This window comes from Oncorhynchus keta, unplaced genomic scaffold (genome assembly GCF_023373465.1).
Source record: "Oncorhynchus keta strain PuntledgeMale-10-30-2019 unplaced genomic scaffold, Oket_V2 Un_contig_5557_pilon_pilon, whole genome shotgun sequence".
NCBI lineage: Eukaryota > Metazoa > Chordata > Actinopteri > Salmoniformes > Salmonidae > Oncorhynchus > Oncorhynchus keta.
The window spans coordinates 4,725-29,949 of record NW_026288367.1 but is presented as its reverse complement, the minus strand read 5'-3'; the positions used below and the strand labels follow the sequence as shown (position 1 = coordinate 29,949).

At 43.9% G+C, this 25,225-nt stretch overlaps 1 protein-coding gene across 3 annotated transcripts; it reads left to right on the top strand.

The window, feature by feature from the left end:
• Nucleotides 1-951: 951 nt before the first annotated feature.
• Nucleotides 952-25,225, top strand: sdr42e2 (short chain dehydrogenase/reductase family 42E, member 2). Of its 3 annotated transcripts, none has more exons than XM_052510303.1 (12): nucleotides 952-1,214; nucleotides 1,857-2,359; nucleotides 3,760-3,855; nucleotides 6,193-6,250; nucleotides 7,184-7,302; nucleotides 8,529-8,604; nucleotides 11,115-11,197; nucleotides 12,071-12,208; nucleotides 12,367-12,432; nucleotides 12,527-12,590; nucleotides 12,814-12,887; nucleotides 23,180-25,225. In XM_052510303.1, exons 2-12 carry the CDS (start codon nucleotides 1,892-1,894, stop codon nucleotides 23,420-23,422), a joined length of 1,485 nt encoding a protein of 494 aa, XP_052366263.1. In that variant the 5' UTR covers nucleotides 952-1,214; nucleotides 1,857-1,891; the 3' UTR covers nucleotides 23,423-25,225. The 3 variants fall into 3 exon arrangements, with proteins under 3 accessions (XP_052366263.1, XP_052366264.1, XP_052366265.1); XM_052510304.1 differs by having other exon boundaries at nucleotides 952-1,300; XM_052510305.1 differs by lacking the exon at nucleotides 23,180-25,225 and adding an exon at nucleotides 13,084-13,532.

Here is a 25,225-nt window from a genome sequence, read left to right as displayed (position 1 = left end):
TATGAACATGCCTAATAAATATGAACATGCCTAATATGAACATGTTTAATATGAACATGTCTAATATGAACATGCCTAATATGAACACGTCTAATATGAACATGCCTAATATGAACATGTCTAATATGAACATGCCTAATATGAACATGTCTAATATGAACATGCCTAATATGAACATGTCTAATATGAACATGCCTAATATGAATATTATTGGGGCGCAGGGTATCCTAGGGGTTTGAGCGTTGGACTAGTAACCGGAAGGTTGCTTACAGCACTGAAAACCCAATCATCCCACATTTCATCAGGATCTTTGTGTCAAAAGGACATTTTTGACAAGTCAACACAGCTTCATACTGTTCACTTCCCAAGCACTGGGTCGACACACATGACATATTACAATGAAAGAATGAGGGTTGGGAAAGCTTTCCCAGTAAATATGACATTTTAAGGGGTAATGTGCAGTTGCTACATCCATTTTGGACTTGTAAATTAATTATATGTACCCATTGATTCTTGAAGAATATAACTTAGAAATGTCCAATGAGCTTAGTTCAACTGTCATACCCCATCAGAACCCAAAATATAAGCTTATTTTACCCCAGTGTTAGTAAACAAAGTAAATGTAAAGAAACACTATACAGCCTCAAAACATAATTAAACTATAATTTTGATATCATGAATTGCCAGTCCTGAATTTGAGAGTGGTTATATTTCTCCAATCCTGACCCTCAGCTTTTTACCAAAACATGAGCGGGGAAAGTATTTGGTATTGTTTCAACCGCTGATTGCCCGATTCCCGCTTTAAGGTGTTACGGTTTCATCAAGAAGCAAGCAGCTGAGCCAGCACTTGCAGAAGGATGCCGGGGTGTTGGGTGGGCGTCAGAGGGGTTTGAGGAGAAGGGTTGATACTTGAGAAGTGCAGGGTAGAGACAGGACTAGGAGAGGGGCGAGGTTTGTGGAGGAGGAATGACAAATAGGTATTGTGTACATTTTCTGATTTTGTACCTGTGAAACATGATCTCAGTCAGAGCGTGCGTGTTTCATCCAGACCCTACGGTAACGAGTCTCAGATGAAGCCACAAGTGATTGTCAGACAAAGGTTGTCAGAGTAGACTGCAGGGACCTGCGAGAGGGGTGTCAAAATATAAAAAGGGGGATCTTTTAATGACATGTATTCAATGGACATAAGCAGATACATGACAGTACGTTGAAAGGTACAGTGGGCCTATTTACCAAAGTCGTTTTAGTGACATCATTTACAATGGAAACTAATGTGGCAACCAGATCCGCTCATCACTGGGTAGGCCTATATTTTGGTTTATTCAGAAGCTTGATGGGATATTGTATGTTTCTTTTAAGACTGTTGTAAAAATATGCAATATAATTGCACTAGAAAATAAAACATTTAGAATCTGCGTATTTTGGCTGTGTATCAATGTTTAAAACCCATACTTTCGACTCAACTTTGTCGTAGGAAATCACCAGTGTTGCATATAGAAGGAAATAGTATCACGGAACTAGTATTCTTATGCGACATTTGAGGTAAAACAACTAGAGTTTGACATCCGAATAGACAATGGCACATGGTGTCTGTCTGTATCTGCAGCGCTCTCCGAGATGAGTCATTGTACAGACTGACTCACAGTCAAACTTGTTTTAGTCCTGTACTTTACTCTATTGATTACTCCGTCAAATGAATGAGCATTTCTTTGTTATTTTTTTATAGTCTGGTCATGTAAATTAATTGGCAAAGAAAATGTTATTAGTTATATCCTATGAAGGTGGCTACTGTGTATCTTATGGAGAATATCTGTAATGATGAGGTAGCTACTATTTGAACCCCCTGTCACTTACAGGGTTCCAAATTCCATCTATCCCAAGAGGAGTCTGAATGGAGTTGTGTGGCCCCGGTATGAAGGACAACGGAGGCTCTCTGTGCCAGGTAGAGCAGCTGCCCTACCCCTGTGTCCCCCTGCCTGACCCAGGAAGTGCTGGGTGCCGTATACAGGCTAATAGACACCTCCACAACCACCACCTCAACCATCAGCTCCAGTCCTGGGTGAGCCGACCAGCCCCAGACCTAACCTCAACCCCAACTCCAGCCTCCCGACACAGGGCCAATGGGGTGGTGGGTGCCTGGTGCAGCAGCCCAGAGTGTCCAGCCTCCCGCCTGGATGAAGTGACTGATCAGGCCTTGAGAGGGGCAGGGATGGGGACAGGCAGGGTGCTGGTGACCGGGGGAGCAGGGTATTTCGGGTTGAGGCTGGGGAGAGCTCTGGTCAGCCAGGGAGTGTCTGTGGTGCTGCTGGATCTTCACAAGCCACAGTGGGATACTCCAGACGGTACTGTCTTCCATCAGGTAGGTAGAGTAGATGCACTAGTCACTTCGGGGCAAATCCTAACTTTCAACTTTCAAATGTTTACTTAGTATCTCACTGTCATCAATGCTTGACAAAGTTAAAGTTAAGATTCATCCCCTGTTGCTTTCCTTTTGCTCAGTGGTGGAAAAAGTACTAATTTGTCATATTTGAGTAAAAGTAAAGATACCTTATTAGAAAATGGCTCAAGTAAAAGTGAAAGTCACTCAGTAAAATACTACTTGAGTAAAAGTCTAAAAGTATTTGGTTTTAAATGTACTTAAGTATCAAAAGTAAATGGAACTGCTCAAATGTTCTTAGGTCTCAAAAGTAAAAGTATAAACAATTTCAAATTCCGTATATTAAGCAAACCAGATGGCACAATTAAAAAAATATATATTTATTGACGGATAGCCAGGGTCATACTCCAACACTCAGACATCCTTCTACAAATGAAGCATTTGTGTTTAGTTAGTCAGCCAGATCAGCAGCAGTAGGGATGACCAGTGTATGAATTGGGACCATTTTTCTATCAAAATGTAATGAGTACTTTTGGGTGTCAGGGAAAACGTATGGAGTAAAAAGTACATTATTTTCTTTAGGAATGTAGTGAAGTAAAAGTAAAAATTGGCCAAAATATAAATAGTAAAGTAAAGTACAGATCCCCAATAAACAACTGAAGTAGTACTTATTTTTTATTTTACTTAAGTACTTCACACCACTGCTTTTGTTTTTGATCATTGTACCTAAATGATCACTAGTTTGAAATTCCCCCAATTGGTTTGTTAAGATCGTAATTGAAAAAGTAAAGAGGGAGAACATTGTATGTTATCAGGGGGATACATTGAAATTCAAGTGTCTTTAGTGTAGTATTTCTCCTCATATACCCCAGGGTAAAGACAGGGCTAATAAGGTTGGGTATACATGGCTCAGGTATAAAGACACAGGTAAGTGATCTAGTTGAGGGTGCCAGGTGTTGACTAGGACAGAAGGAGGCCGGGGCTCTGATTCAGGTTTCAGGTGCAGCCTTCATGGCACTTTAACTTAATTGTACTTACTAATCATTGGCTAATATATGGACATACCATGTACTATATGTTCAAGCTGTCATCTTACCCAGCAAGATAGTTCACCGTGAAAAGATGCCGGAGAGTTCCATAGCAGGAACTGGATGAATTATGTCAAATGTTTCCTCACATCACATTACACTTTAATATCAGAGCCGCTCTTTCTAATACGAATACAACAAAGGCTTGACTATTTCTAACATGAGACAGTTAAATCCGATGGTTTATCGTACTGTTATATTACATACTGTATAACAGTGAAGTACAGTCATAGGGTAGAGGAAAAAACACAGCATATCATTGTCTTTCATAATACTGATTTTGTCCCCTTGCAGAGCGACATCCGGGACTATGATTCTCTGTATAAGATCTGTGAGGGGGTCGACTGTATATTCCACACCGCTTCCTATGGGATGTCAGGCCCAGAACAGGTGAGTTCCTGAACAGATGGAGGGTAGAATTGAACCCTTCTACTTTCTTTATTCATTTAGCTGACTGGGAATGTAAACAATTCAAAGACCATCACTCATAGTCGCTGGTCTCCTGTAACACTGTTCCAAGAATACAGTACAGAGTAAATCTTTTGTCTTAAATGCAACGACTTGAGTGGCGTGTGACAGAGATGGAATGGATGCCTGTCTATGGGTTCCAGAGTAGGATAAATCATAACATATTGAATGGAGGCTTTGTTAGTGAAACTCAACTGTTCACATTGTTGTATCACTTGTCTCTAGTCCCTCTCTGCCTGGTACTGAGTCTCTCTCTCTCACTCTGAAATATTTACAGTCAGCGAGCAGATGATTATGTAACTTAGAAAGCTTGTCTGTGTGTTTGGATGGTGGGTAAGGATAGGCTGAAGGCAGTGGTTATATAGCAGGAGATTTACTAACTTTTTGAAGGGACTTTATAAAGGGTCCAGATTGTATAGCCCAGCTGGTTTGTAGGGATCCAGATTGTATAGCCCAGCTGATTTGTAGGGATCCAGATTGTATAGCCCAGCTGATTTGTAGGGATCCGGATTGTATAGCCGAGCTGATTTGTAGGGATCCAGATTGTATAGCCTAGCTGATTTGTAGGGATCCAGATTGTATAGCCCAGCTGATTTGTAGGGATCCAGATTGTATAGCAGATTGTATAGCCCAGCTGATTTGTAGGGATCCAGATTGTATAGCCTGATTTGTAGGGATCTGATTTGTAGGGATCCAGATTGTATAGCCCAGCTGATTTGTAGGGATCCAGATTGTATAGCTGATTTGTAGGGATCCAGATTGTATTTGTAGCCCAGCTGATTTGTAGGGATCCAGATTGTATAGCCCAGCTGATTTGTAGGGATCCAGATTGTATAGCCCAGCTGATTTGTAGGGATCCAGATTGTATAGCCCAGCTGATTTGTAGGGATCCAGATTGTATAGCCCAACTGATTTGTAGGGATCCAGATTGTATAGCTGATTTGTAGGGATCCAGATTGTATAGCCCAGCTGATTTGTAGGGATCCAGATTGTATAGCCCAGCTGATTTGTAGGGATCCAGATTGTATAGCCCAGCTGATTTGTAGGGATCCAGATTGTATAGCCCAGCTGATTTGTAGGGATCCAGATTGTATAGCCCAGCTGATTTGTAGGGATCCAGATTGTATAGCCCAGCTGATTTGTAGGGATCCAGATTGTATAGCCTAGCTGATTTGTAGGGATCCAGATTGTATAGCCCAGCTGATTTGTAGGGATCCAGATTGTATAGCCCAGCTGATTTGTAGGGATCCAGATTGTATAGCCCAGCTGATTTGTAGGGATCCAGATTGTATAGCCCAGCTGATTTGTAGGGATCCAGATTGTATAGCCCAGCTGATTTGTAGGGATCCAGATTGTATAGCCTAGCTGATTTGTAGGGATCCAGATTGTATAGCCCAGCTGATTTGTAGGGATCCAGATTGTATAGCCCAGCTGATTTGTAGGGATCCAGATTGTATAGCCCAGCTGATTTGTAGGGATCCAGATTGTATAGCCTAGCTGATTTGTAGGGATCCAGATTGTATAGCCCAGCTGATTTGTAGGGATCCAGATTGTATAGCCCAGCTGATTTGTAGGGATCCAGATTGTATAGCCCAGCTGATTTGTAGGGATCCAGATTGGGCAAAGTGCTCTTATTCTCCATGGATTTTACAGTGTCCCAAAACTTTTTGGAATTATTGCTACAGGATGCAAATTTCAGTTTGAAACTAACTGACTGTGTATATTGGTTCCTGACTTCCCTGAAAAGTTGCATATCCCGGGGGCTATTCGATGCTAATGCAGAACGCCACAGGATGTTTTTGTGCTGGTCAAGGGCAGTCAAGTCTGGGGTGAACCAAGGGCTTAATCTGTTCTTAGTTCTACATTTTTTGAATGGGGCATGCTTATTTAAGATGGTGAGGAAAGCACTTTTGAAGAGCGACCAGGCATCCTCTACTGACGGGATGAGGTCAATATCCTTCCAGGATACCCGGGCCAGGTCGATTAGAAAGGCCTGCTTGCTGAAGTGTTTTAGGGAGCGTTTGACAGTGATGATGGGTGGTCGTTTGACTGCGGACCCATTACGGACGCAGGCAATGAGGCAGTGATTGCTCCGATCCTGGTTGAAGACAGCAAAGGTGTATTTAGAGGTCAAGTTGGTCAGGATGATATCTAAGAGGGTGCCCATGGTTCCGGATTTAGGGTTACACATTAGTTACACATTACACATTAGTTCCCACACAAACCGTGTTAAAAGTTATTCTGTTCTGTGTCTCACAGCTGAGGAAAGAGCAGGTGGAGTCGGTCAACGTCGGAGGGACGAACAACGTCATTAATGGTAACAAGCTCCACTCCCTCCTCCCCGCCTTCCTCCCCTCCTTCCTTCCTTACCTCTTTCCCTCCTTTCTTCCCTACCTCCTCTCCTACTTCCTCCTCTCCTTCTTCCTCCCCTCACTCCTCCCCTCCCCCCCCCTCCTCACCTCACTCCTCCCCTCCTTCCTCCTCTCCTCCTTCCTCCCCTCACTCCTCCCCTCCTTCCTCCTCTCCTTCTTCCTCCCCTCCTCCTCCCCTCACTCCTCCCCTCCCTCATCCCCTCCCTCCTCACCTCTCTCCTCACCTCACTCCTCCCCTCCTTCCTCCTCTCCTTCTTCCTCCACTCACTCCTCGCCTCACTCCTCCCTCTTTCCTCCCCTCTTTCCTCCCCTCCTTCCTCCCCTCCCTCCTCCCCTCCCTCATCACTTCACTCTTCAACTATTGTCACACTCATCAGCTTCCCCTCTCCCACAGACAGGTAGACCATTTCTTAGATTAACAACACATTCTTTACATTACATACAGTATTATCTTTGCACAACATACTGTATGTAAATACCTTTTTATAGGCGCTCCTAGATGTCCTAGGAGGTGGAACATTTTTGTCCCTCCTTCGCAATAATGTGTAAACGTTTGGCCCCTATGATGAAATTGTGAAAGAGACCTGTTGAAGGGCTTCTAATGGGGTGCAGTGTAACAGTACAGCCATATATGAGGAGCCATAAAATGCCTGCTAAATGTAGTTGGAGATGGTGTAGAACAGTCTCCTTGTCCAAGACCTACAGACTTGTGTTAACTCCCAGAGCTAATGACTCGGCTTGAGCTCAGTGGGCTAATAGGCTTTTGAGTCATGACCCAGGTTTAGAAAATGAAATAAACTCCTAAATAAAAATGCGTTGTCAGTTAAATGACTTGGCCCAATGATAACCCTGTCTGTGTGTGTGTGTGCCTGTTTCAGTGTGTGTGGAGAAGGGCATCACCAGGCTGGTCTACACCAGTACGATCAACGTGACGTTTGCTGGCAAACCCATAGAGGAGGGCGACGAGGACTCATTGCCCTGTGTCCCCCTGGACATGGTGAGTAAGAACAGGATGTCCCAATGAGGAGCAGCTTTACTGTAGCCTGGGTAAACCAGACTGAATGATAGTGAGTGCAGCTTACGGTCTGCTTTACCCAGGCTAGCTTTACTGTGTCTATATAGAATATGTGTTTGCTCTGGGTTGATGTATGTGGTACATACATTTGGTTAAAGGACTGGGCACCTTTGCTATGTGATGTTTTATCTTGAGATTGAAGCTGACATGGTGTACATGACATCCAGAACCAGGCTGATAAAGGAAGCTCATGAATGTAATCTTCTCCCAGAGCTACTCCTTCCAGCTTACATGGCTGTGCATGATTGTATAAGTCCCGCATGAGTAGAGTTACACAGTTTAGGATAGCTTGGAGGCTCAAAGCCTGTCAACCTGACACTGGTGGGGTGTGTGTAAGAGAGAGTGAGTGTGTGTGGTGTGTACAGTATGGGTGTCACACCTCTGACATGCATCTATCTTGCAACCCCTTCTGAAGGACATACAGGTAACTATACACACACCCAAATAAAGGAAACAACAACATAAATGTATTAATTAATAGAGAGTTGAGCCACTCCGAGCCACCAGAACAGCTTCAAGGCTCCTTGGAATAGATTCTACAAGTGTCTGGAACTAAATTGGAGGGATGGAACACCATTCTTCCACGAGAAATTCTATATTTTGGTGTTTTGTTGATGGTGGTGGAAAACACTTGCCTGATGACTCAAACTGTATTCTTCCCCTGTTCTCATTCACTACATACTTCAGTCTGAGACTGCCATCAAAACAGATCTTTATACATGACCCTAAGCATGATGTGACGTTAATAACTTAATTAACTCAGGAGCCACACCTGTGTGGAAGCTCCTGCTTTAAATATACTTTGTATCCCTCATTTACTCAAGTGTTTCCTTTAGGGGTGGCAGCGTAGCCTAGTGGTTAGAGCGTTGGACTAGTAACCGGAAGGTTGCAAGTTCAAACTCCCGAGCTGACATGGTACAAATCTGTCGTTCTGCCCCTGAACATGCAGTTAACCCACTGTTCCCAGGCCGTCATTGAAAATAAGAATGTGTTCTTAACTGACTTGCCTGGTTAAATAAAGGTACAATTAAATTCTGGCAGTTACCTGTACTTTCCTCAGCAGCAGCAGTAACAATGAATACGTCCTCTGATGGCTATGTCTTAGGAAATAATAAAACACATAGATATGATGTGTTCTGCTGTCCCAGCACATAGACCACTACTCCAGGACCAAATCTATCTCTGACCAGATGGTCCTAACAGCCAATGGACGCTCACTCAAAGGTAAGAGACCCTAGAAATAGAATGAAGATATACAGTATTATATCTATTATTTTAATTCTGTGTCCATGGCAGAGACACTGTGCCTTTGTCTGGCATGGTCTTGAGGTGATAGGATGGGGGCTACTTACAGCATCAAGACAGTGATGATATCCTCAAATGGAAATGGTCTGTTCAGGTCCTTGACATTGTCTTATGATTCTCAGTGTGTATGAATGGATGCTGTATGTTTCCACAGCCAAACTCTGTGTGTGTGTGTGTGTGTGTGTGTGTGTGTGTGTGTGTGTGTGTGTGTGTGTGTGTGTGTGTGTGTGTGTGTGTGTGTGTGTGTGTGTGTGTGTGTGTGTGTGTGTGTGTGTGTGTGTGTGTGTGTGTGTGTGTGTGTGTGTGTGTGTGCTTGTGTGTATTTGTGAGTGAGTGAGGTTGGCTTGGAAACCAAGCTTTCCATGTGTGTGCAACCTAATCCAACTGGACCTGCTGACACCAGTTCAATTTAGAGCTGGAAAGCACAATGCCACTTGAGACTGGAGAGCAGTGTTCACCCGACACCGTTTTGCCTCAAGCAACACACACACAGGGATGTACTTACACACACAGAGACACACAGTTAGTAGCATTAGTACCAGACATGCAGTACAGACTCTCGTCACAGACAGATGTCAGGTACATGCTTACTGTAAAACTGACAGTCAGAATCACAGGAGACATTGATACACACACAATGTTTCCATTAACATAAACCCATGTACAGTCCATCTGTCTCAAAGGTGTGTAGGAATTCTCTTACTGCGTTAGTGTGATTCCAGTGAGTACTTGGTTAAATAGGTGTGATGCCTTCAGCCCCTCCTTGGGGGAAACCTAACCCCCTATCAATGACCACTTATTTATATATTAAATGAAGCTAGGAGCATGGCGCTGTGTCATTATATATTAAACTAAGCTAGGAGCATGGCGCTATGTCATTATATATTAAACTAAGCTAGGAGCATGGCGCTATGTCATTATATATTAAACTAAGCTAGGAGCATGGCGCTGTGTCATTATATATTAAACTAAGCTAGGAGCATGGCGCTATGTCATTATATATTAAACTAAGCTAGGAGCATGGCGCTGTGTCATTATATATTAAACTAAGCTAGGAGCATGGCACTGTGTCATTATATATTAAACTAAGCTAGGAGCATGGCGCTATGTCATTATATATTAAACTAAGCTAGGAGCATGGCACTATGTCATTATATATTAAACTAAGCTAGGAGCATGGCACTATGTCATTATATATTAAACTAAGCTAGGAGCATGGCGCTATGTCATTATATATTAAATGAAGCTAGGAGCATGGCGCTGCTATGTCATTATATATTAAATGAAGCTAGGAGCATGGCACTATGTCATTATATATTAAATGAAGCTAGCTAGAGCATGGCGCTATGTCATTATATATTAAACTAAGCTAGGAGCATGGCGCTGTGTCATTATATATTAAACTAAGCTAGGAGCATGGCGCTGTGTCATTATATATTAAACTAAGCTAGGAGCATGGCGCTGTGTCATTATATATTAAACTAAGCTAGGAGCATGGCGCTATGTCATTATATATTAAACTAAGCTAGGAGCATGGCGCTATGTCATTATATATTAAACTAAGCTAGGAGCATGGCGCTGTGTCATTATATATTAAACTAAGCTAGGAGCATGGCGCTGTGTCATTATATATTAAACTAAGCTAGGAGCATGGCGCTGTGTCATTATATATTAAACTAAGCTAGGAGCATGGCGCTGTGTCATTATATATTAAACTAAGCTAGGAGCATGGCGCTATGTCATTATATATTAAACTAAGCTAGGAGCATGGCGCTGTGTCATTATATATTAAACTAAGCTAGGAGCATGGCGCTATGTCATTATATATTAAACTAAGCTAGGAGCATGGCGCTGTGTCATTATATATTAAACTAAGCTAGGAGCATGGCGCTATGTCATTATATATTAAACTAAGCTAGGAGCATGGCGCTATGTCATTATATATTAAACTAAGCTAGGAGCATGGCGCTATGTCATTATATATTAAACTAAGCTAGGAGCATGGCGCTATGTCATTATATATTAAACATGGCGCTATGTCATTATATATTAAACTAAGCTAGGAGCATGGCGCTGTGTCATTATATATTAAACTAAGCTAGGAGCATGGCGCTATGTCATTATATATTAAACTAAGCTAGGAGCATGGCGCTATGTCATTACTGGACCATTCATGCATCTATTAAGACGGGATGTAGAGGAAATATATTAACACTGGAAGATGGGTTCAGGTTGAAGCAAAGGTTAGCATATTATATATGTTGATGAACTATTACTAATGTACTATGCAAATGTATGTAGGTTACTGTAATACTGTATGTAAGTAAGACTCAGTTATAAGTAATTACACGGTGGAGTAACTCATTTGTAACAAACTTTCAGTGTTGCCAGATTCAGTTCATTATTCAATGCCATTATCTTCTTTAAAGGTGGGGGTCTCTTGCGGACCTGTGTTCTGAGACCCTCAGGCATCTACGGGCCAGAAGAGAGACGACACCTACACAGGGTTATGGTGAGTGTCCGTACACCTACCTACCACATAGAATCACAATGAAAAGAACTGCGACATCTCTACATTCCACCTGATTTGTCACTTTCCATCCAAGACAGCGGCACCATAGGGATAAATGTCTGTGTACTGTTTAATTGTGTGGGTGGCACAATAAAATGACAGCCCTGTCTCATTGCCCTTCTATCAGGTATAGAGGTTCTCTTAGGGTTTAGATCGGCTGGCAGAATGTGTACCTGGTGAGGATATATTATTAATGGACCCTCTTAAAAGTATCCTGTTTCACGCCTCTCTCTCTCTCCCCTGGGGAGAATGAAGGGAAGGAATACTCTATGCTGGGCTGGGTTGAACAGGGCTCGGATGCTGCAGTTCCCGGTTCACTATAGGGAAAGCTGCTTAGAGGCCTTTTAATCTTTCTTCCCCTAATACAGTTTACCTCTCCCCTCACTCAATGTCAGACCATTGTACACACACAAACCCATGCATGCCTTGACACACGTACACAACCCCAAACACACTCACATGAGAACAGACATACTCTCAGCACAACAATACAGTCTAACCTAGACTGTATCTGTATCTGTATCTCTCTTGCTCTCTCTTGCTCTTGCTCTCTCTCTCTCGCTCTTGCTCTCTCTCTCGCTCTTGCTCTCTCTTGCTCTTGCTCTCTCTCTCTCGCTCTTGCTCTCTCTCTCTCACTCTTGCTCTCTCTTGCTCTTGCTCTCTCGCTCTTGATCTCTCTCTCTCTCTCTCTCTCTCTCTCTCTCTCTCTCTCTCTCTCTCTCTCTCTCTCTCTCTCTCTCTCTCTCTCTCTCTCTCTCTCTCTCTCTCTCTCTCTCTCTCTCTTTCTTCACTTCTTCTTCTCTCTCTCCCCAGGTGAATGTGGAGCGCCGGTTGTTCAGTTTTAGCTTTGGAAACCGCCAGGCCAAGATGAACTGGGTCCATGTGGACAACCTGGTGTTGGCCCACATCCTGGCTGCTGAGAGCCTCACACCCAAGAGGAACTGTGTGGCTGTGAGTTTACTACTACTCACCATCTCCATGGATACCAATGATCGTTTCAGCACTTGTTTGTTCTACCTTCAAGTGGCATTTGTACACATTGTACATATTTAGGCCTGTGTGTTTGGGGTGGGGGTGTATACATAGTAATATCAACCTTTCTCCCTCAGAGTGGACAGGCCTACTTCATCAACGACGGGGAATCTGTCAACCTGTTTGAATGGTTAACACCACTGGTGAGTAACTCTATATATTCTTTGGGTGATTAACACATATAGTTTATCTTGTCTTGGTCTTTGATATCCCCTCTGTCTTTCCCCTCCTCTCTAGTTTGAGAAGCTGGGGTACAGCCGACCGTTGATACACTTGCCTGTCTCACTGGTCTATTCAGCAGGTAGGAGACACAAACGGGCACGCATTCACACACACACATACACGCACACACACCAATACCCACGCTGCTGTAACAGGACGCTGATCATGCCCAACACCAGCCACAATCTGTCAGGATACACACCAGTTTCATACTTGCCAACCTGTTGTAATAGTACGCTGCTCGTAGCTCAGACCTGCCACGCTGCTGTCTTCCCTCCTCATCTGAGGTGTGTATTTCACAGCCATTCTGATGGAATGTTTACACCTGGCTCTGAGGCCAATAGTGGAGATCCCTCTGCTCTTCACCAGAAATGAGGTAAGCGTACAGCTATGTATCTACAGTACCTATCTACTACTTACATACCTATCTATATGTACCTGCCTGCCTGGCTGCTTACCTGCCTACCTACCTACCTACCTACCTTCATAGCGCTTTCTACATCTAATCCCTCTTCTCATTTCCCATTTTTACTCTGCCTTTTTACCCATTCTTCTTCTTTCTCCCTTCTCAGTTTTACATTGCAGCCAAGCACTGATGTGAGGACCAACCTTCCTCACCACACTTGCAAGAAAACGTTGTTGAGAAATATACCATGTTTTCCAGTGTTACATATTCAGTGTATTAATTAAGTGTAACAGTCTCTTTCCTGTCACATACTCGATACAAAGAGCAAACTCACAGAAGGGAGAACATTTTGAATTTACTTAGACCTTTCACTCTGTGTGAGTTCTAAAGTTCTGAAGTTATTGTATTCTGGGTCATGATGACATGTCTCAGTCAGTGTAGAACCCCACTGGGCCACGGTGGCAGGGTCGTTCCACAAAATGAGTACCTTTGATATTTTAAGTAGAAATTGTGCACAAATTTGAAAGCCATGAAGTGCCCTTCAATATAGACCACGTGGAATATTCAATAAATCAGATTTATTTTTTTGAATAAAGACTTACTAAAGTGTTACAATTCTGCATTTGGACATGTCCCTCTTTGCATCCTCTGTGACTTCTAGGAATATTTTAACACAATTAGTCCCAAAATTTATCCAGGTTTTCACCATCATTGTAAAGCCGTAGTTATTTTGTTGGTTTGACAAAGTCATTTCTGAAGATGATTATTTATTCATGTGATTATGGATCCATTTTAAGGTTTAAAAAAAATCCCATCCCCAATTTTAAGGCCAACCCTGTTACGTGAACTGAACTCTCGTTTTAATATGATGAAATAATTCATTGAAACAAAAACTTTTTTTAAAGAAACGTTGAACATCTAATAGTCAAATCATAGTGTAAAATCAGGTAAGCTGGTTCTACCCTTTTTATGACGACACAGGATATGACCCAGATGCAGACACGGGGGGAGGATAGTACAGATCATTTATTAGGAGCACGGGGCAGTCAAATGACAGGTCGAGGGCAGGCTGAGGTTCGTGATCAAGTCAGAGTCCGGCGGGTACATCACGGTAGGCAGACTCAGGGTCAGGGCAGGCAGAATGGTCAGAACCGGGATCTAGAAAATATAACTAGAGAAACAGGAAGGCTGGTAAGACCTGACAAGACAAGATGAACTGGCAACAGACAAACAGAGAACACAGGTATAAATACACAGGGGATAATGGGAAGATGGGCAACATCTACACAACAGGTGTAGCCCTGATCGCTGACAACGATGAGACGGCCTATAGGAAGGAGATCAGAGACCTGACTGTGTGGTGCAAGGACAACAACCTCTCACTCAATGTGATCAAGACAAAGAGGATAATTGTGGATACAGGAAAAGGATTACCGAGTACGCCCCCATTCTCATCGACGGGGCTGGAGTGGAGCAGGTTGAGAGCTTCAATATCCTTGGTGTCCACATCTCCAACAAACTAACATGGTCCAAACACATCAAGACAGTCGTGATGAGGGCACGTCAAAACCTATTCCCCCTCAGGAGACTGAAGAAATTTGGCATGGGTCCTCAGATCCTCGAAAGGTTTTACAGCTGCACCATTGAGAGCATCCTGTTGGGTTGCATCACTGTCTGGTATGGAAACAGCTCGGCCTCTGACCGCAAGGCACTACAGAGGGTACTGCATACGGCCTAGTACATCAACAGGCCCAAGCTTCCTGCCATCCAGGACCTCTATACCAGTAGGTGTCAGAGAAAGGCCCTAAAAATTGTTAAAGACTCCAGCCACCCTAGTCATAGACTGTTCTCTCTGCTACCACACGGCAAGCAGTACCGGAGCGCCAAGTCTAGGTCCAAGAGGCTTCTAAAGAGCTTCTACCCCCAAGCCATAAGACTCCTGAACAGCTAATCAAATGGCTACCCAGACTCTTTGCATTGCCCCCCCTCTTATACGCTGCTGCTACTCTTTGTTATTATCTATGCATAGTCACTTTAATAACTCTACCTCCATGTACATATTACTTAAATTACCTCAACACCGGTGCCACCGCACATTGACTCTGTACCAGTACCCCCTGTATATAGCCCCGCTATTGTCATTTACTGCTGCTATTTAATATTTTTTTTTAGGTATTTTCTTAAAACTGCATTGTTGGTTAAGGGCTACACCTGTTGTAAGTAAGCATTTCACTGTAAGGTCTACTACACCTGTTGTATTCGGGGCATGTGACAAATTAAATTTGATTTGATCTGGAGGTGGGTGGAGACAAGCACAAAGACAGGTGAAACAGATCCAGGTGTGATACTTTTTGGCCATTTTCTGGTGTTTGTGGTGGAATACTGAGCAGGTTGAGCATTAGTAATACGTCAACCTTGTTACCCATAGATAGACAGGCTAGAAATGTTTTAACAATAAATAAAACATTGTGAAACTTGCATTCAATTCCCCTCCCTGTTCCAGCTTCCATTTCCCTTGTCACAAGTCGTCAACCCTGTTTCAGTCAACTCTGTTACTTTATTTAGCGCTTAACAGGCACTTACTATAGTCTGTCTGTCTGTCTGTCTGTCTGTCTGTCTGTCTGTCTGTCTGTCTGTCTGTCTGTCTGTCTGTCTGTCTGTCTGTCTGTCTGTCTGTCTGTCTGTCTGTCTGTCTGTGTCTGTCTCTGTCTGTCTGTCTGTCTGTCTGTCTGTCTGTCTGTCTGTCTGTCTGTCTGTCTGTCTGTCTGTCTTGGGTTACTAGATGCTTCATTAGATTATTGTTTGTCTCACTGAGGCTTCATTAGTGAAGTATTTTCCAGGCTCACCGACCCCCTTCCTTCCTGATCCAATCTCTTATACATACGGTTTATTATGGATCAGGGTCAATCAAAAATGAGAGATTTCATGAATTCGTTGGAAGATGGAGAAACGATGCTTCTTTATACTGTTTGCCAGGAGAGGAACTGACGAGACCATTTAGATGCAGTCAGGAGAGGAACTGACGAGACCATTTAGATGCATTCAGGAGAGGAACTGATGAGACCATTGAGACGCAATCAGGAGAGGAACTGACGAGACCATTTAGATGCAGTCAGGAGAGGAACTGACGAGACCATTTAGATGCATTCAGGAGAGGAACTGATGAGACCATTGAGACGCAATCAGGAGAGGAACTGACGAGACCATTTAGATGCAGTCAGGAGAGGAACTGACGAGACCATTGAGATGCAGTCAGGAGAGGAACTGACGAGACCATTGAGATGCAGTCAGGAGAGGAACTGACGAGACCATTGAGATGCAGTCAGGAGAGGAACTGACGAGACCATTGAGATGCAGTCAGGAGAGGAACTGACAAGAACATGGGGATGCAGTCAGTATAGGAACTTACGAGATCACTGAGATGCAGTCAGGTGGGGAACTGATGAGACCATTGAGATGCAGTTGAAAAAAGTTTATCTGTTACTGCAAACAGCAATAACTGCTCAGAATGTATAGGCCCCCTCCTTCTTACCTTGTTCTGTGTAGCTCAGTTGGTAGAGCATGGTGGTTGCAATGTCAGGGTTGTGTGTTTGATGCCCACGGGAGACCAGTATGAAAATGTATCCACTCACTACTGTAAGTTGCTCTGGATAAGAGTGTCTGCTAAGTGACTAAAATGTAGATGTTCCCTCTCTTTCATGGATATGATTGGACTGGAAATGGCTTATGTCAAACTGACCTGGGGTCAAATACATGTGTATTTGAATATCTGGTATTTAAAATACTTTTTCTGAGTATTTTAGTATTCAAGGTCACAGTTATGAAAACTTAGGACACTAAAGAGGCCTTTCTACTGACTCTGAAAAACACCAAAAGAAAGATGCCCAGAGTCCCTGCTCATCTGCGGAATGTGGCATAGGCATGCTGCAAGGAGGCATGAGGACTGCAGATGTGGCCTGGGCAATAAATTGCAATGTCCGTACAGCGCTACAGGGAGACAGGACGGACAGCTGATCATCCTCGCAGTGGAAGACCACGTGTAACAACACCTGCACACGATCGGTACATCCGAACATCACACCTGCGGGACAGGTACAGGATGGCAACAACAACTGCCCGAGTTACACCAGGAACGCACAATCCCTCCATCAGTGCTCACTGTCCGCAATAGGCTGAGAGAGGCTAGACTGAGGGCTTGTAGGCCTGTTGCAAGGCAGGTCCTCACCAGACATCATCTGCAACAACTTCGCATATGGACACAAACCCACCATCGCTGGACCAGACAGGACTGGCAAAAAGTGTTCTTCACTGACGAGTCTTGATTTTGTCTCACCAGGGGTGATGGTCGGATTCGCATTTATCGTCGAAGGAATGAGCGTTACACCGAGGCCTGTACTCTGGAGCGGGATCTATTTGGAGGTGGAGGGTCAGTCATGGTCTGGGGCGATATGTCACAACACAGACTGAGCTTGTCGTCATTGCAGGCAATCTTACCGCTGTGCGTTACAGGGAAGACATCCTCCTCCCTCATATGGTACCCCTCCTGCAGGATTATCCTGACATGACCCTCCAGCATGACAGTGCCACCAGCCATACTGCTTATTTTAATCAGGGCAAGGTGTCTGGTAACATGACTGAATACAAACAGTGCAGCTATTCCCTCCGCAAGGCTATCAAACAAGCCAAGCGTCAGTACAGAGACAAAGTAGAATCTCAATTCAACGGCTCAGACACAAGAGGCATGTGGCAGGGTCTACAGTCAATCACGGACTACAGGAAGAAATCCAGCCCAGTCACGGACCAGGATGTCTTGCTCCCAGGCAGACTAAATAACTTTTTTGCCCGCTTTGAGGACAATACAGTGCCACTGACACGGCCTGCAACGAAAACATGCGGTCTCTCCTTCACTGCAGCCGAGGTGAGTAAGACATTTAAACGTGTTAACCCTCGCAAGGCTGCAGGCCCAGACGGCATCCCCAGCCGCGCCCTCAGAGCATGCGCAGACCAGCTGGCCGGTGTGTTTACGGACATATTCAATCAATCCCTATACCAGTCTGCTGTTCCCACATGCTTCAAGAGGGCCACCATTGTTCCTGTTCCCAAGAAAGCTAAGGTAACTGAGCTAAACGACTACCGCCCGTAGCACTCACTTCCGTCATCATGAAGTGCTTTGAGAGACTAGTCAAGGACCATATCACCTCCACCCTACCTGACACCCTAGACCCACTCCAATTTGCTTACCGCCCAAATAGGTCCACAGACGATGCAATCTCAACCACACTACACACTGCCCTAACCCATCTGGACAAGAGGAATACCTATGTGAGAATGCTGTTCATCGACTACAGCTCGGCATTCAACACCATAGTACCCTCCAAGCTCGTCATCAAGCTCGAGACCCTGGGTCTCGACCCCGCCCTGTGCAACTGGGTACTGGACTTCCTGACGGGCCGCTCCCAGGTGGTGAGGGTAGGTAACAACATCTCCTCCCCTCTGATCCTCAACACTGGGGCCCCACAAGGGTGCGTTCTGAGCCCTCTCCTGTACTCCCTGTTCACCCACGACTGCGTGGCCATGCATGCCTCCAACTCAATCATCAAGTTTGCGGACGACACAACAGTGGTAGGCTTGATTACCAACAACGACGAGACAGCCTTCAGGGAGGAGGTGAGGGCCCTCGGAGTGTGGTGTCAGGAAAATAACCTCACACTCAACGTCAACAAAACTAAGGAGATGATTGTGGACTTCAGGAAACAGCAGTGGGAACACCCCCCTATCCACATCGATGGAACAGTAGTGGAGAGGGTAGCAAGTTTTAAGTTCCTCGGCATACACATCACAGACAAACTGAATTGGTCCACTCACACTGACAGCGTCGTGAAGAAGGCGCAGCAGCGCCTCTTCAACCTCAGGAGGCTGAAGAAATTCGGCTTGTCACCAAAAGCACTCACAAACTTCTACAGATGCACAGAGGTGGGCTGTATCACCGCCTGGTACGGAAACTGCTCCGCCCTCAACCGTAAGGCTCTCCAGAGGGTAGTGAGGTCTGCACAACGCATCACCGGGGGCAAACTACCTGCCCTCCAGGACACCTACACCACCCGATGTTACAGGAAGGCCATAAAGATCATCAAGGACATCAACCACCCGAGCCACTGCCTGTTCACCCCGCTATCATCCAGAAGGCAAGGTCAGTACAGGTGCATCAAAGCTGGGACAGAGAGACTGAAAAACAGCTTCTATCTCAAGGCCATCAGACTGTTAAACAGCCACCACTAACATTGAGTGGCTGCTGCCAACACACTGACACTGACTCAACTCCAGCCACTTTAATAATGGGAATTGATGGGAATGATGTAAATATATCACTAGCCACTTTAAACAATGCTACCTTATATAATGTTACTTACCCTACATTATTCATCTCATATGCATACGTATATACTGTACTCTATATCATCGACTGCATCCTTATGTAATACATGTATCACTAGCCACTTTAACTATGCCACTTTGTTTACATACTCATCTTATATGTATATACTGTACTTGATACCATCTACTGTATCTTGCCTATGCTGCTCTGTACCATCACTCATTCATATATCCTTATGTACATATTCTTTTTACTGCATTGTCGGAACTAGAAGCACAAGCATTTCGCTACACTCGCATTAACATCTGCTAACCATGTGTATGTGACAAATAAATTTGATTTGATTTCATTCTGTGCGTGATTTCCTGCAAGACCGGAATGTCAGTGTTCTGCCATGGCCAGCAATGAGCCCGGATCTCAATCCCATTGAGCACGTCTGGGACCTGTTGGATTGGAGGGTGACGGCTAGGGCCGTTCCCCCCCAGAAATGTCCGAAAACTTGCAGGTGCCTTGGTGGAAGAGTGGGGTAACATCTCACAGCAAAAACTGACAAATCTGGTGCAGTCCATGAGGAGGGGATGCACTGCAGTACTTAATTCAGCTGGTGGCCACCAGAAACTGACTTTTACTTTAGATTTTGACCCCCCCTTTGTTCAGGGACACATTATTCCATTTCTGTTAGTCACATGTGTGTGGAACTTGTTCAGTTTATGTCTCAGTTGTTGAATCTTGTTATGTTCATACGAATATTTACACATGTTAAATAAACACAGTTGACAGTGAGAGGATGTTTATTTTTTGCAAGGTTTATTTTAAAGGATTTTCAAATACTTATTTCAAATACTATTTTTCAAATACCTGGGTTAAAACCATGGGAGTGTATTTGAGTCAGTGTATTTAAATGTGTTGTATACTTTCCAAGTGTACACTGAGTGTACAAAACATTAGGAACACCTGCTCTTCCATGACATTGGCTGACCAGGGGAATGCTATGAAATCTTATTGATGTCACAATCAGTGCTGATGAAGGGGAGGAGATAGGTTAAAGAATGATGTTTATACCTTAATATAGGTGAGACATGTATTGTGTATGAATGCCGTTCAGAGGGTGACTGGGAAAGACAAAAGAAGATTTGGGGTATGGTAGTAGGTTCTAGCCGCACCGATTTAAGTGTGTCAAGAACTGCAACACTGTTGAGTTTTTCACGCTCAACAGTTTCATGTGTGTACCAAGAATGGTCCATCACCCAAAGGACATCGAGCCAACTTGACACAACTGTGGGAAGCATTGGAGTCAACATAGGCCAGCATTCCTGTGGAACGCTTTCAACACCTTGTAGAGTCCATGCCCCGATGATATGAGGCTGTTCTGAGGGCATAAGGGCAATAATTGTTTTATACACTTGTGAACTTTCAAATGCATTAAAATATTGAATGACTTGTCTTTTGAAATGATATATATCTGAATACTTACTTCAAATGTATGTGAAAGTAATTAAGATAAGTTGAAATAGTATTTGAACCCAGGTCTGATGTCACACATCTCCGACCTTTCAAGGTCCGTAAAAGGAGGTAGAAAAATATGGTTTTGGAATGGAAAGCAGCCATACTGATGGCAGTAGTATCGCATACATCCTGCCCTGGCACTGAGGAGGGCCCGAGAAGCTGTTTGTAGTAGGAGCTGCTATCTGTCGTACCCAAGAAGGTATTACTTCATGAATGTGTGATGAGACAGAAACCAAAGCCGTGCCCACAGGGCTGCTGGTCCAGGAGCTGCTTCAGTCAGACATTCTGGCGGCTGCCACCGGGAGATCGATAATTGTCCTGTGAATAAAATATTAGCCTGTTGTGTGTATTTCTCCTGGAAGGGTGGGATGGAGTAGGGAGAAGTTGCCCCATAATCACTGATCCAGGGTCAGACATTATTTTACTCCTCATAAGATTGTCTATGACTTACAGTAAGGTAATCCTAGATCTGTGGTTAGAGCCAACATCTACCCAAATTGACTGGGTCAGGAAGTTCAACACTGGGGACACAGGAACTGACCTCATTGCAGGCTCAACTCCAACTAGTTACCTTGCTTTAGGGTTATCTCCTAACCTGAACCATTACTGGACAACATCACTACTCTGCTCAACGGTCCTATTGCTGGGCTAACAAGAGACAGCAGTCAGTGGTCCGTCAGAGACAGACAGGTGTACAGAGAGACATACATGCTAAGTCTCTAAAGGGTAAATCCATTTGAATTCAATCGCTGTTGTTTTAAACACAACTTTCCAGACATGTTTGCCCATGGACGAAGTGGTCAGAAAGTGACTTTTTAGGCATGAATACCAAAACATTCAAAAGATCCACTACATGACCAAAAGTAACATTCCAAAGGTGTTCAATGGGGTTGAGGTCAGAGCTCTGTGCAGGCCAGTCAAGTTCTTCCACGCCGATCTTGACAAACAATTTCTGTATGGACCTCGCTTTGTGCATGGGGGCATTGTCATGCTGAAACAGGAAAGGGCCTTCCCCAAACCGTTGCCACAAAGTTGGAAGCTATAGTTTTAAGATTTCCCTTCACTGGAACTAAGTGGCCTAGCACAAACCATGAAAAACAGCCCCAGACCGTTATTCCTCCTCCACCAAACTTTACAGTTGGCACTATGCATTGGGGCAGGTAGCGTTCTCCTGGCATTCATCAAACACAGATTTGTCCTTTGGACTGTCAGATGGTGAAGTGTGATTCATCACTCCAGAGAACACGTTTCAACTGCTCCAGAGTCCAATGGCAGCGAGCTTTACACCACTCCAGCCGTCTCTTGGCATTGTGCATGGTGATCTTAGGCTTGTGTGCGGCTGCTTGGGCCATGGAAACCCATTTCATGAAGCTCCAGACGAATAGTTATTGTGCTGACGTTGCTTCCAGAGACAGTTTGGAACTCGGTAGTGAGTGTTGCAACCGAGGACAGAAGATTTATATGCGCTACACACTTCAGCACTCGGCGGTACCGTTCGGTGAGCTTTTGTTGCCTACCACTTTGTGGCTGAGCCGTTGTTGCTCCTAGACGTTTCCACTTCACAATAACAGCACTTACAGTTCTTGCAGGGAATAAATTTGACGAACTGATTTATTAGAAAGGTGGCATCCTATGATGATGCAACGTTGAAAGTCACTGAGCTCTTCAGTACAGGCCATTCTACTGCCAATGTTTGTCTATGGAGATTGCATGGCTGTATGCTGAATTTTATACACCTGTCAGTAACAGGTGTGGCTGAAATAACCAAATCCACTAATTTGAAGGGGTGTCCACATACCTTTGTATATATAGTGTAAAAGTGTTCAAGGTTAAGGAAACCTGTTGAATCTCTGTGTTACACTGAGCCACCGGGTTTGTCTGAGAGCTTCTGTCACTACAGGTATTTTCCATGCAGACATCGTATCCTCTGTGTAGTAAGGGGATATAGGAACCAGCGAGACATCCTTCACACGGGGGGGCAGGATGTTGGTAAACTGAGGTTATTCAAAGACATTAGCATGGAGTCAAACTCCCTTGAAGCTCCAGAGCTCCTAACTTGCCTCCCAGGCTGTACTGAGCGCTATGCCCATCTCAGAGCACCCTGATTGGGCAAGAGTGAAGGAGTGCTATTGAGTTTGTTAAGCTGCCTTCGTGGCAAAGAGGTGGGGGCGAGAGACAGGGGCACAGTACAGACCACTAACACTCTTCTCCTTAACAGCTTGTTTAACTCTATTTCCTTTAACTGGGTGTTGGGTGCCAGTCTGTTTCTGCTTTAACCAACGGGTCAAGTCTTAACAACCAAGACAGTTAACTTTGTTGAATGCAGAGACAGTCAGGTACCTGGCAACCATTTCTCTGAATCTTTTCTGCATCCTCCTAGGTGAGGAACATTGCAGTGAGCCACACCTTCAAGATCGAGAAGGCCCGTCGAGACCTGGGCTACTGCCCCAGACGCTACAGCCTGGGGGACTCAGTGGACCAGTACATACGGTCCCGACCATCCTGCTCCAGGCCCTCCCCCCTAGGCCCCTCTTGGACTGTTCCCCTGCTCCTGGTCCTCCTGCTGCTGTTGGGGTTCAGCCTGGCTGTCCTCCTACTTTGCTCCTGGCTCTGGGATCACTAGGTAGCTACTGTGGCTAAAACTCAAGTAACAGCCCACTAAGACCCAACCCAAATCAAACACAGCTAATACACTCACTAATACGTTTTATTTGTTAGCCGCCTTTCTGGACACCTATGGTCTTGGCCTTACATCAAGCTAAAAGCAATGATAGAAAGCATGCATAGTGTACATCTAGATACACATAGAAGACCACATTAATATACCACATACTGTTGACCTAATGCTAGCAACTCCGCCCTTCTATAATGTTTATCATGGTATATCATGTTATCATACAAATGACTAAGGCTGTAGATGGATGATTATCAAATGTATAGTATGTAGAATATTTGAAATAATATGGTGCTTTGTTCAAACCCTATTGCCTTCCATAGGGCGGAGTATATCATGTATCTGGGTTTATTTTCTTGAGAAAGAGGTTCTAATATATTGAACCAGAGAATCATAATGTGAATACAGTACAGTACAGTACAGTACAGTACAGACTTAAAAAGTACTACATGGTATGACTTTCTGTGAATTTAGAAATTTAACATTTTATTGGACTGAAGTGAAAACAGAAGTTTTAGTAAAAAGGATTCCTCTTTGCATTGATGTTTATATACTGTATATATATATATACAGTCCCAGTCAAACGTTTAGACACACCTACTCATTCAAGGGTTTTTCTTTATTTTTACTATTTTTTACATTGTACAATAATAGTGAAGACATCAAAACTATGAAATATCACATATGGAGATCAACCAAATTGAGAAGACTGCTGTGTCTTTGTGAAATGCAGAGTAGGTGAATGGATGATCTCCGCATGTGTGATTCCCACCATGAAGCATGGAGGAGGAAGTGTGAGGGTGTGGGGGTGCTTTGCTGGTGACAATGTCTGTGATTAATTTAGAATTTAATGCACACTTAACCAGCATGGCTACCACAGCACTCTGCAGCGATACGCCATCCCATCTGGCTTGTGCGTAGTGGGACTATCATTTGTTTTTCAACAGGACAATGACCCAACACACTTCCAGGCTGTGTAAGGGCTATTTAACCAAGAAGGAGAGTGATGGAGTGTGGCATCAGATGACCTGGCCTCTACAATCCCCCGACCTCAACCAATTTGAGATAGTTTGGTTTGGGATGAGTCGGACCGCAGAGTGTAGGAAAAGCAGCCAACAAGTGCTCAGATGTTGGAAAAGCATTCCAGGTGAAGCTGATTGAGAGAATGCCAGGACTGTGCAAAGCTGTCATCAAGGCAGTGGCTACTTTGAAGAATCTCAAATATAAAATGTATTTTGATTTGTTTAGCACTTTTATGGTTACGACATGATTCCATGTGTTATTTCATAGTTCTGATGACTTCACTGTTATTATACAATGTAGAACATGTTAAAAATAAAGAAAAATAAAGAACAACACTTGAATGAGTAGGTGTGTCCAAACTTTGGACTGGTGCTGTATATATATATATAAATATGTTGATTGTCATTCATAATAATGCATGCCCCCCCCCCCCTCATCTTCTTTGGTGAGGGATTTGTTGTGATCCACATTTAGTCTGTAGGATTAAATCAACCAGTCATAGTCATTTTATAAGCTTTTGGGAAAAAGAGAAAGCCTTTCTATGTTGAATGCCAATTACTATTTTGTATTAAGAATAGTTTTTATGTTTATGGTGTGTATCTGAGAAATATTTAATTGCTCCCAGTGCTCTTCCATTTTTCTTCAATTCAAATATTGCAATATGAAACAATGATTAAATAATATGTTTTGCTGAATGACATGAACGGAATAAAGCCTTACTAAACACAA

Excerpts from the sequence above, each read along its gene's own strand:
- sdr42e2 (XM_052510303.1), top strand. The coding sequence starts at position 1,892 with ATGGAGTTGTGTGGCCCCGGTATGAAGGACAACGGAGGCTCTCTGTGC. Across the intron at positions 7,303-8,528 it reads CCTGTGTCCCCCTGGACATG|CACATAGACCACTACTCCAG; the intron begins GTGAGTAAGAAC and ends CTGCTGTCCCAG. Across the intron at positions 12,433-12,526 it reads TTGAATGGTTAACACCACTG|TTTGAGAAGCTGGGGTACAG; the intron begins GTGAGTAACTCT and ends CCTCCTCTCTAG.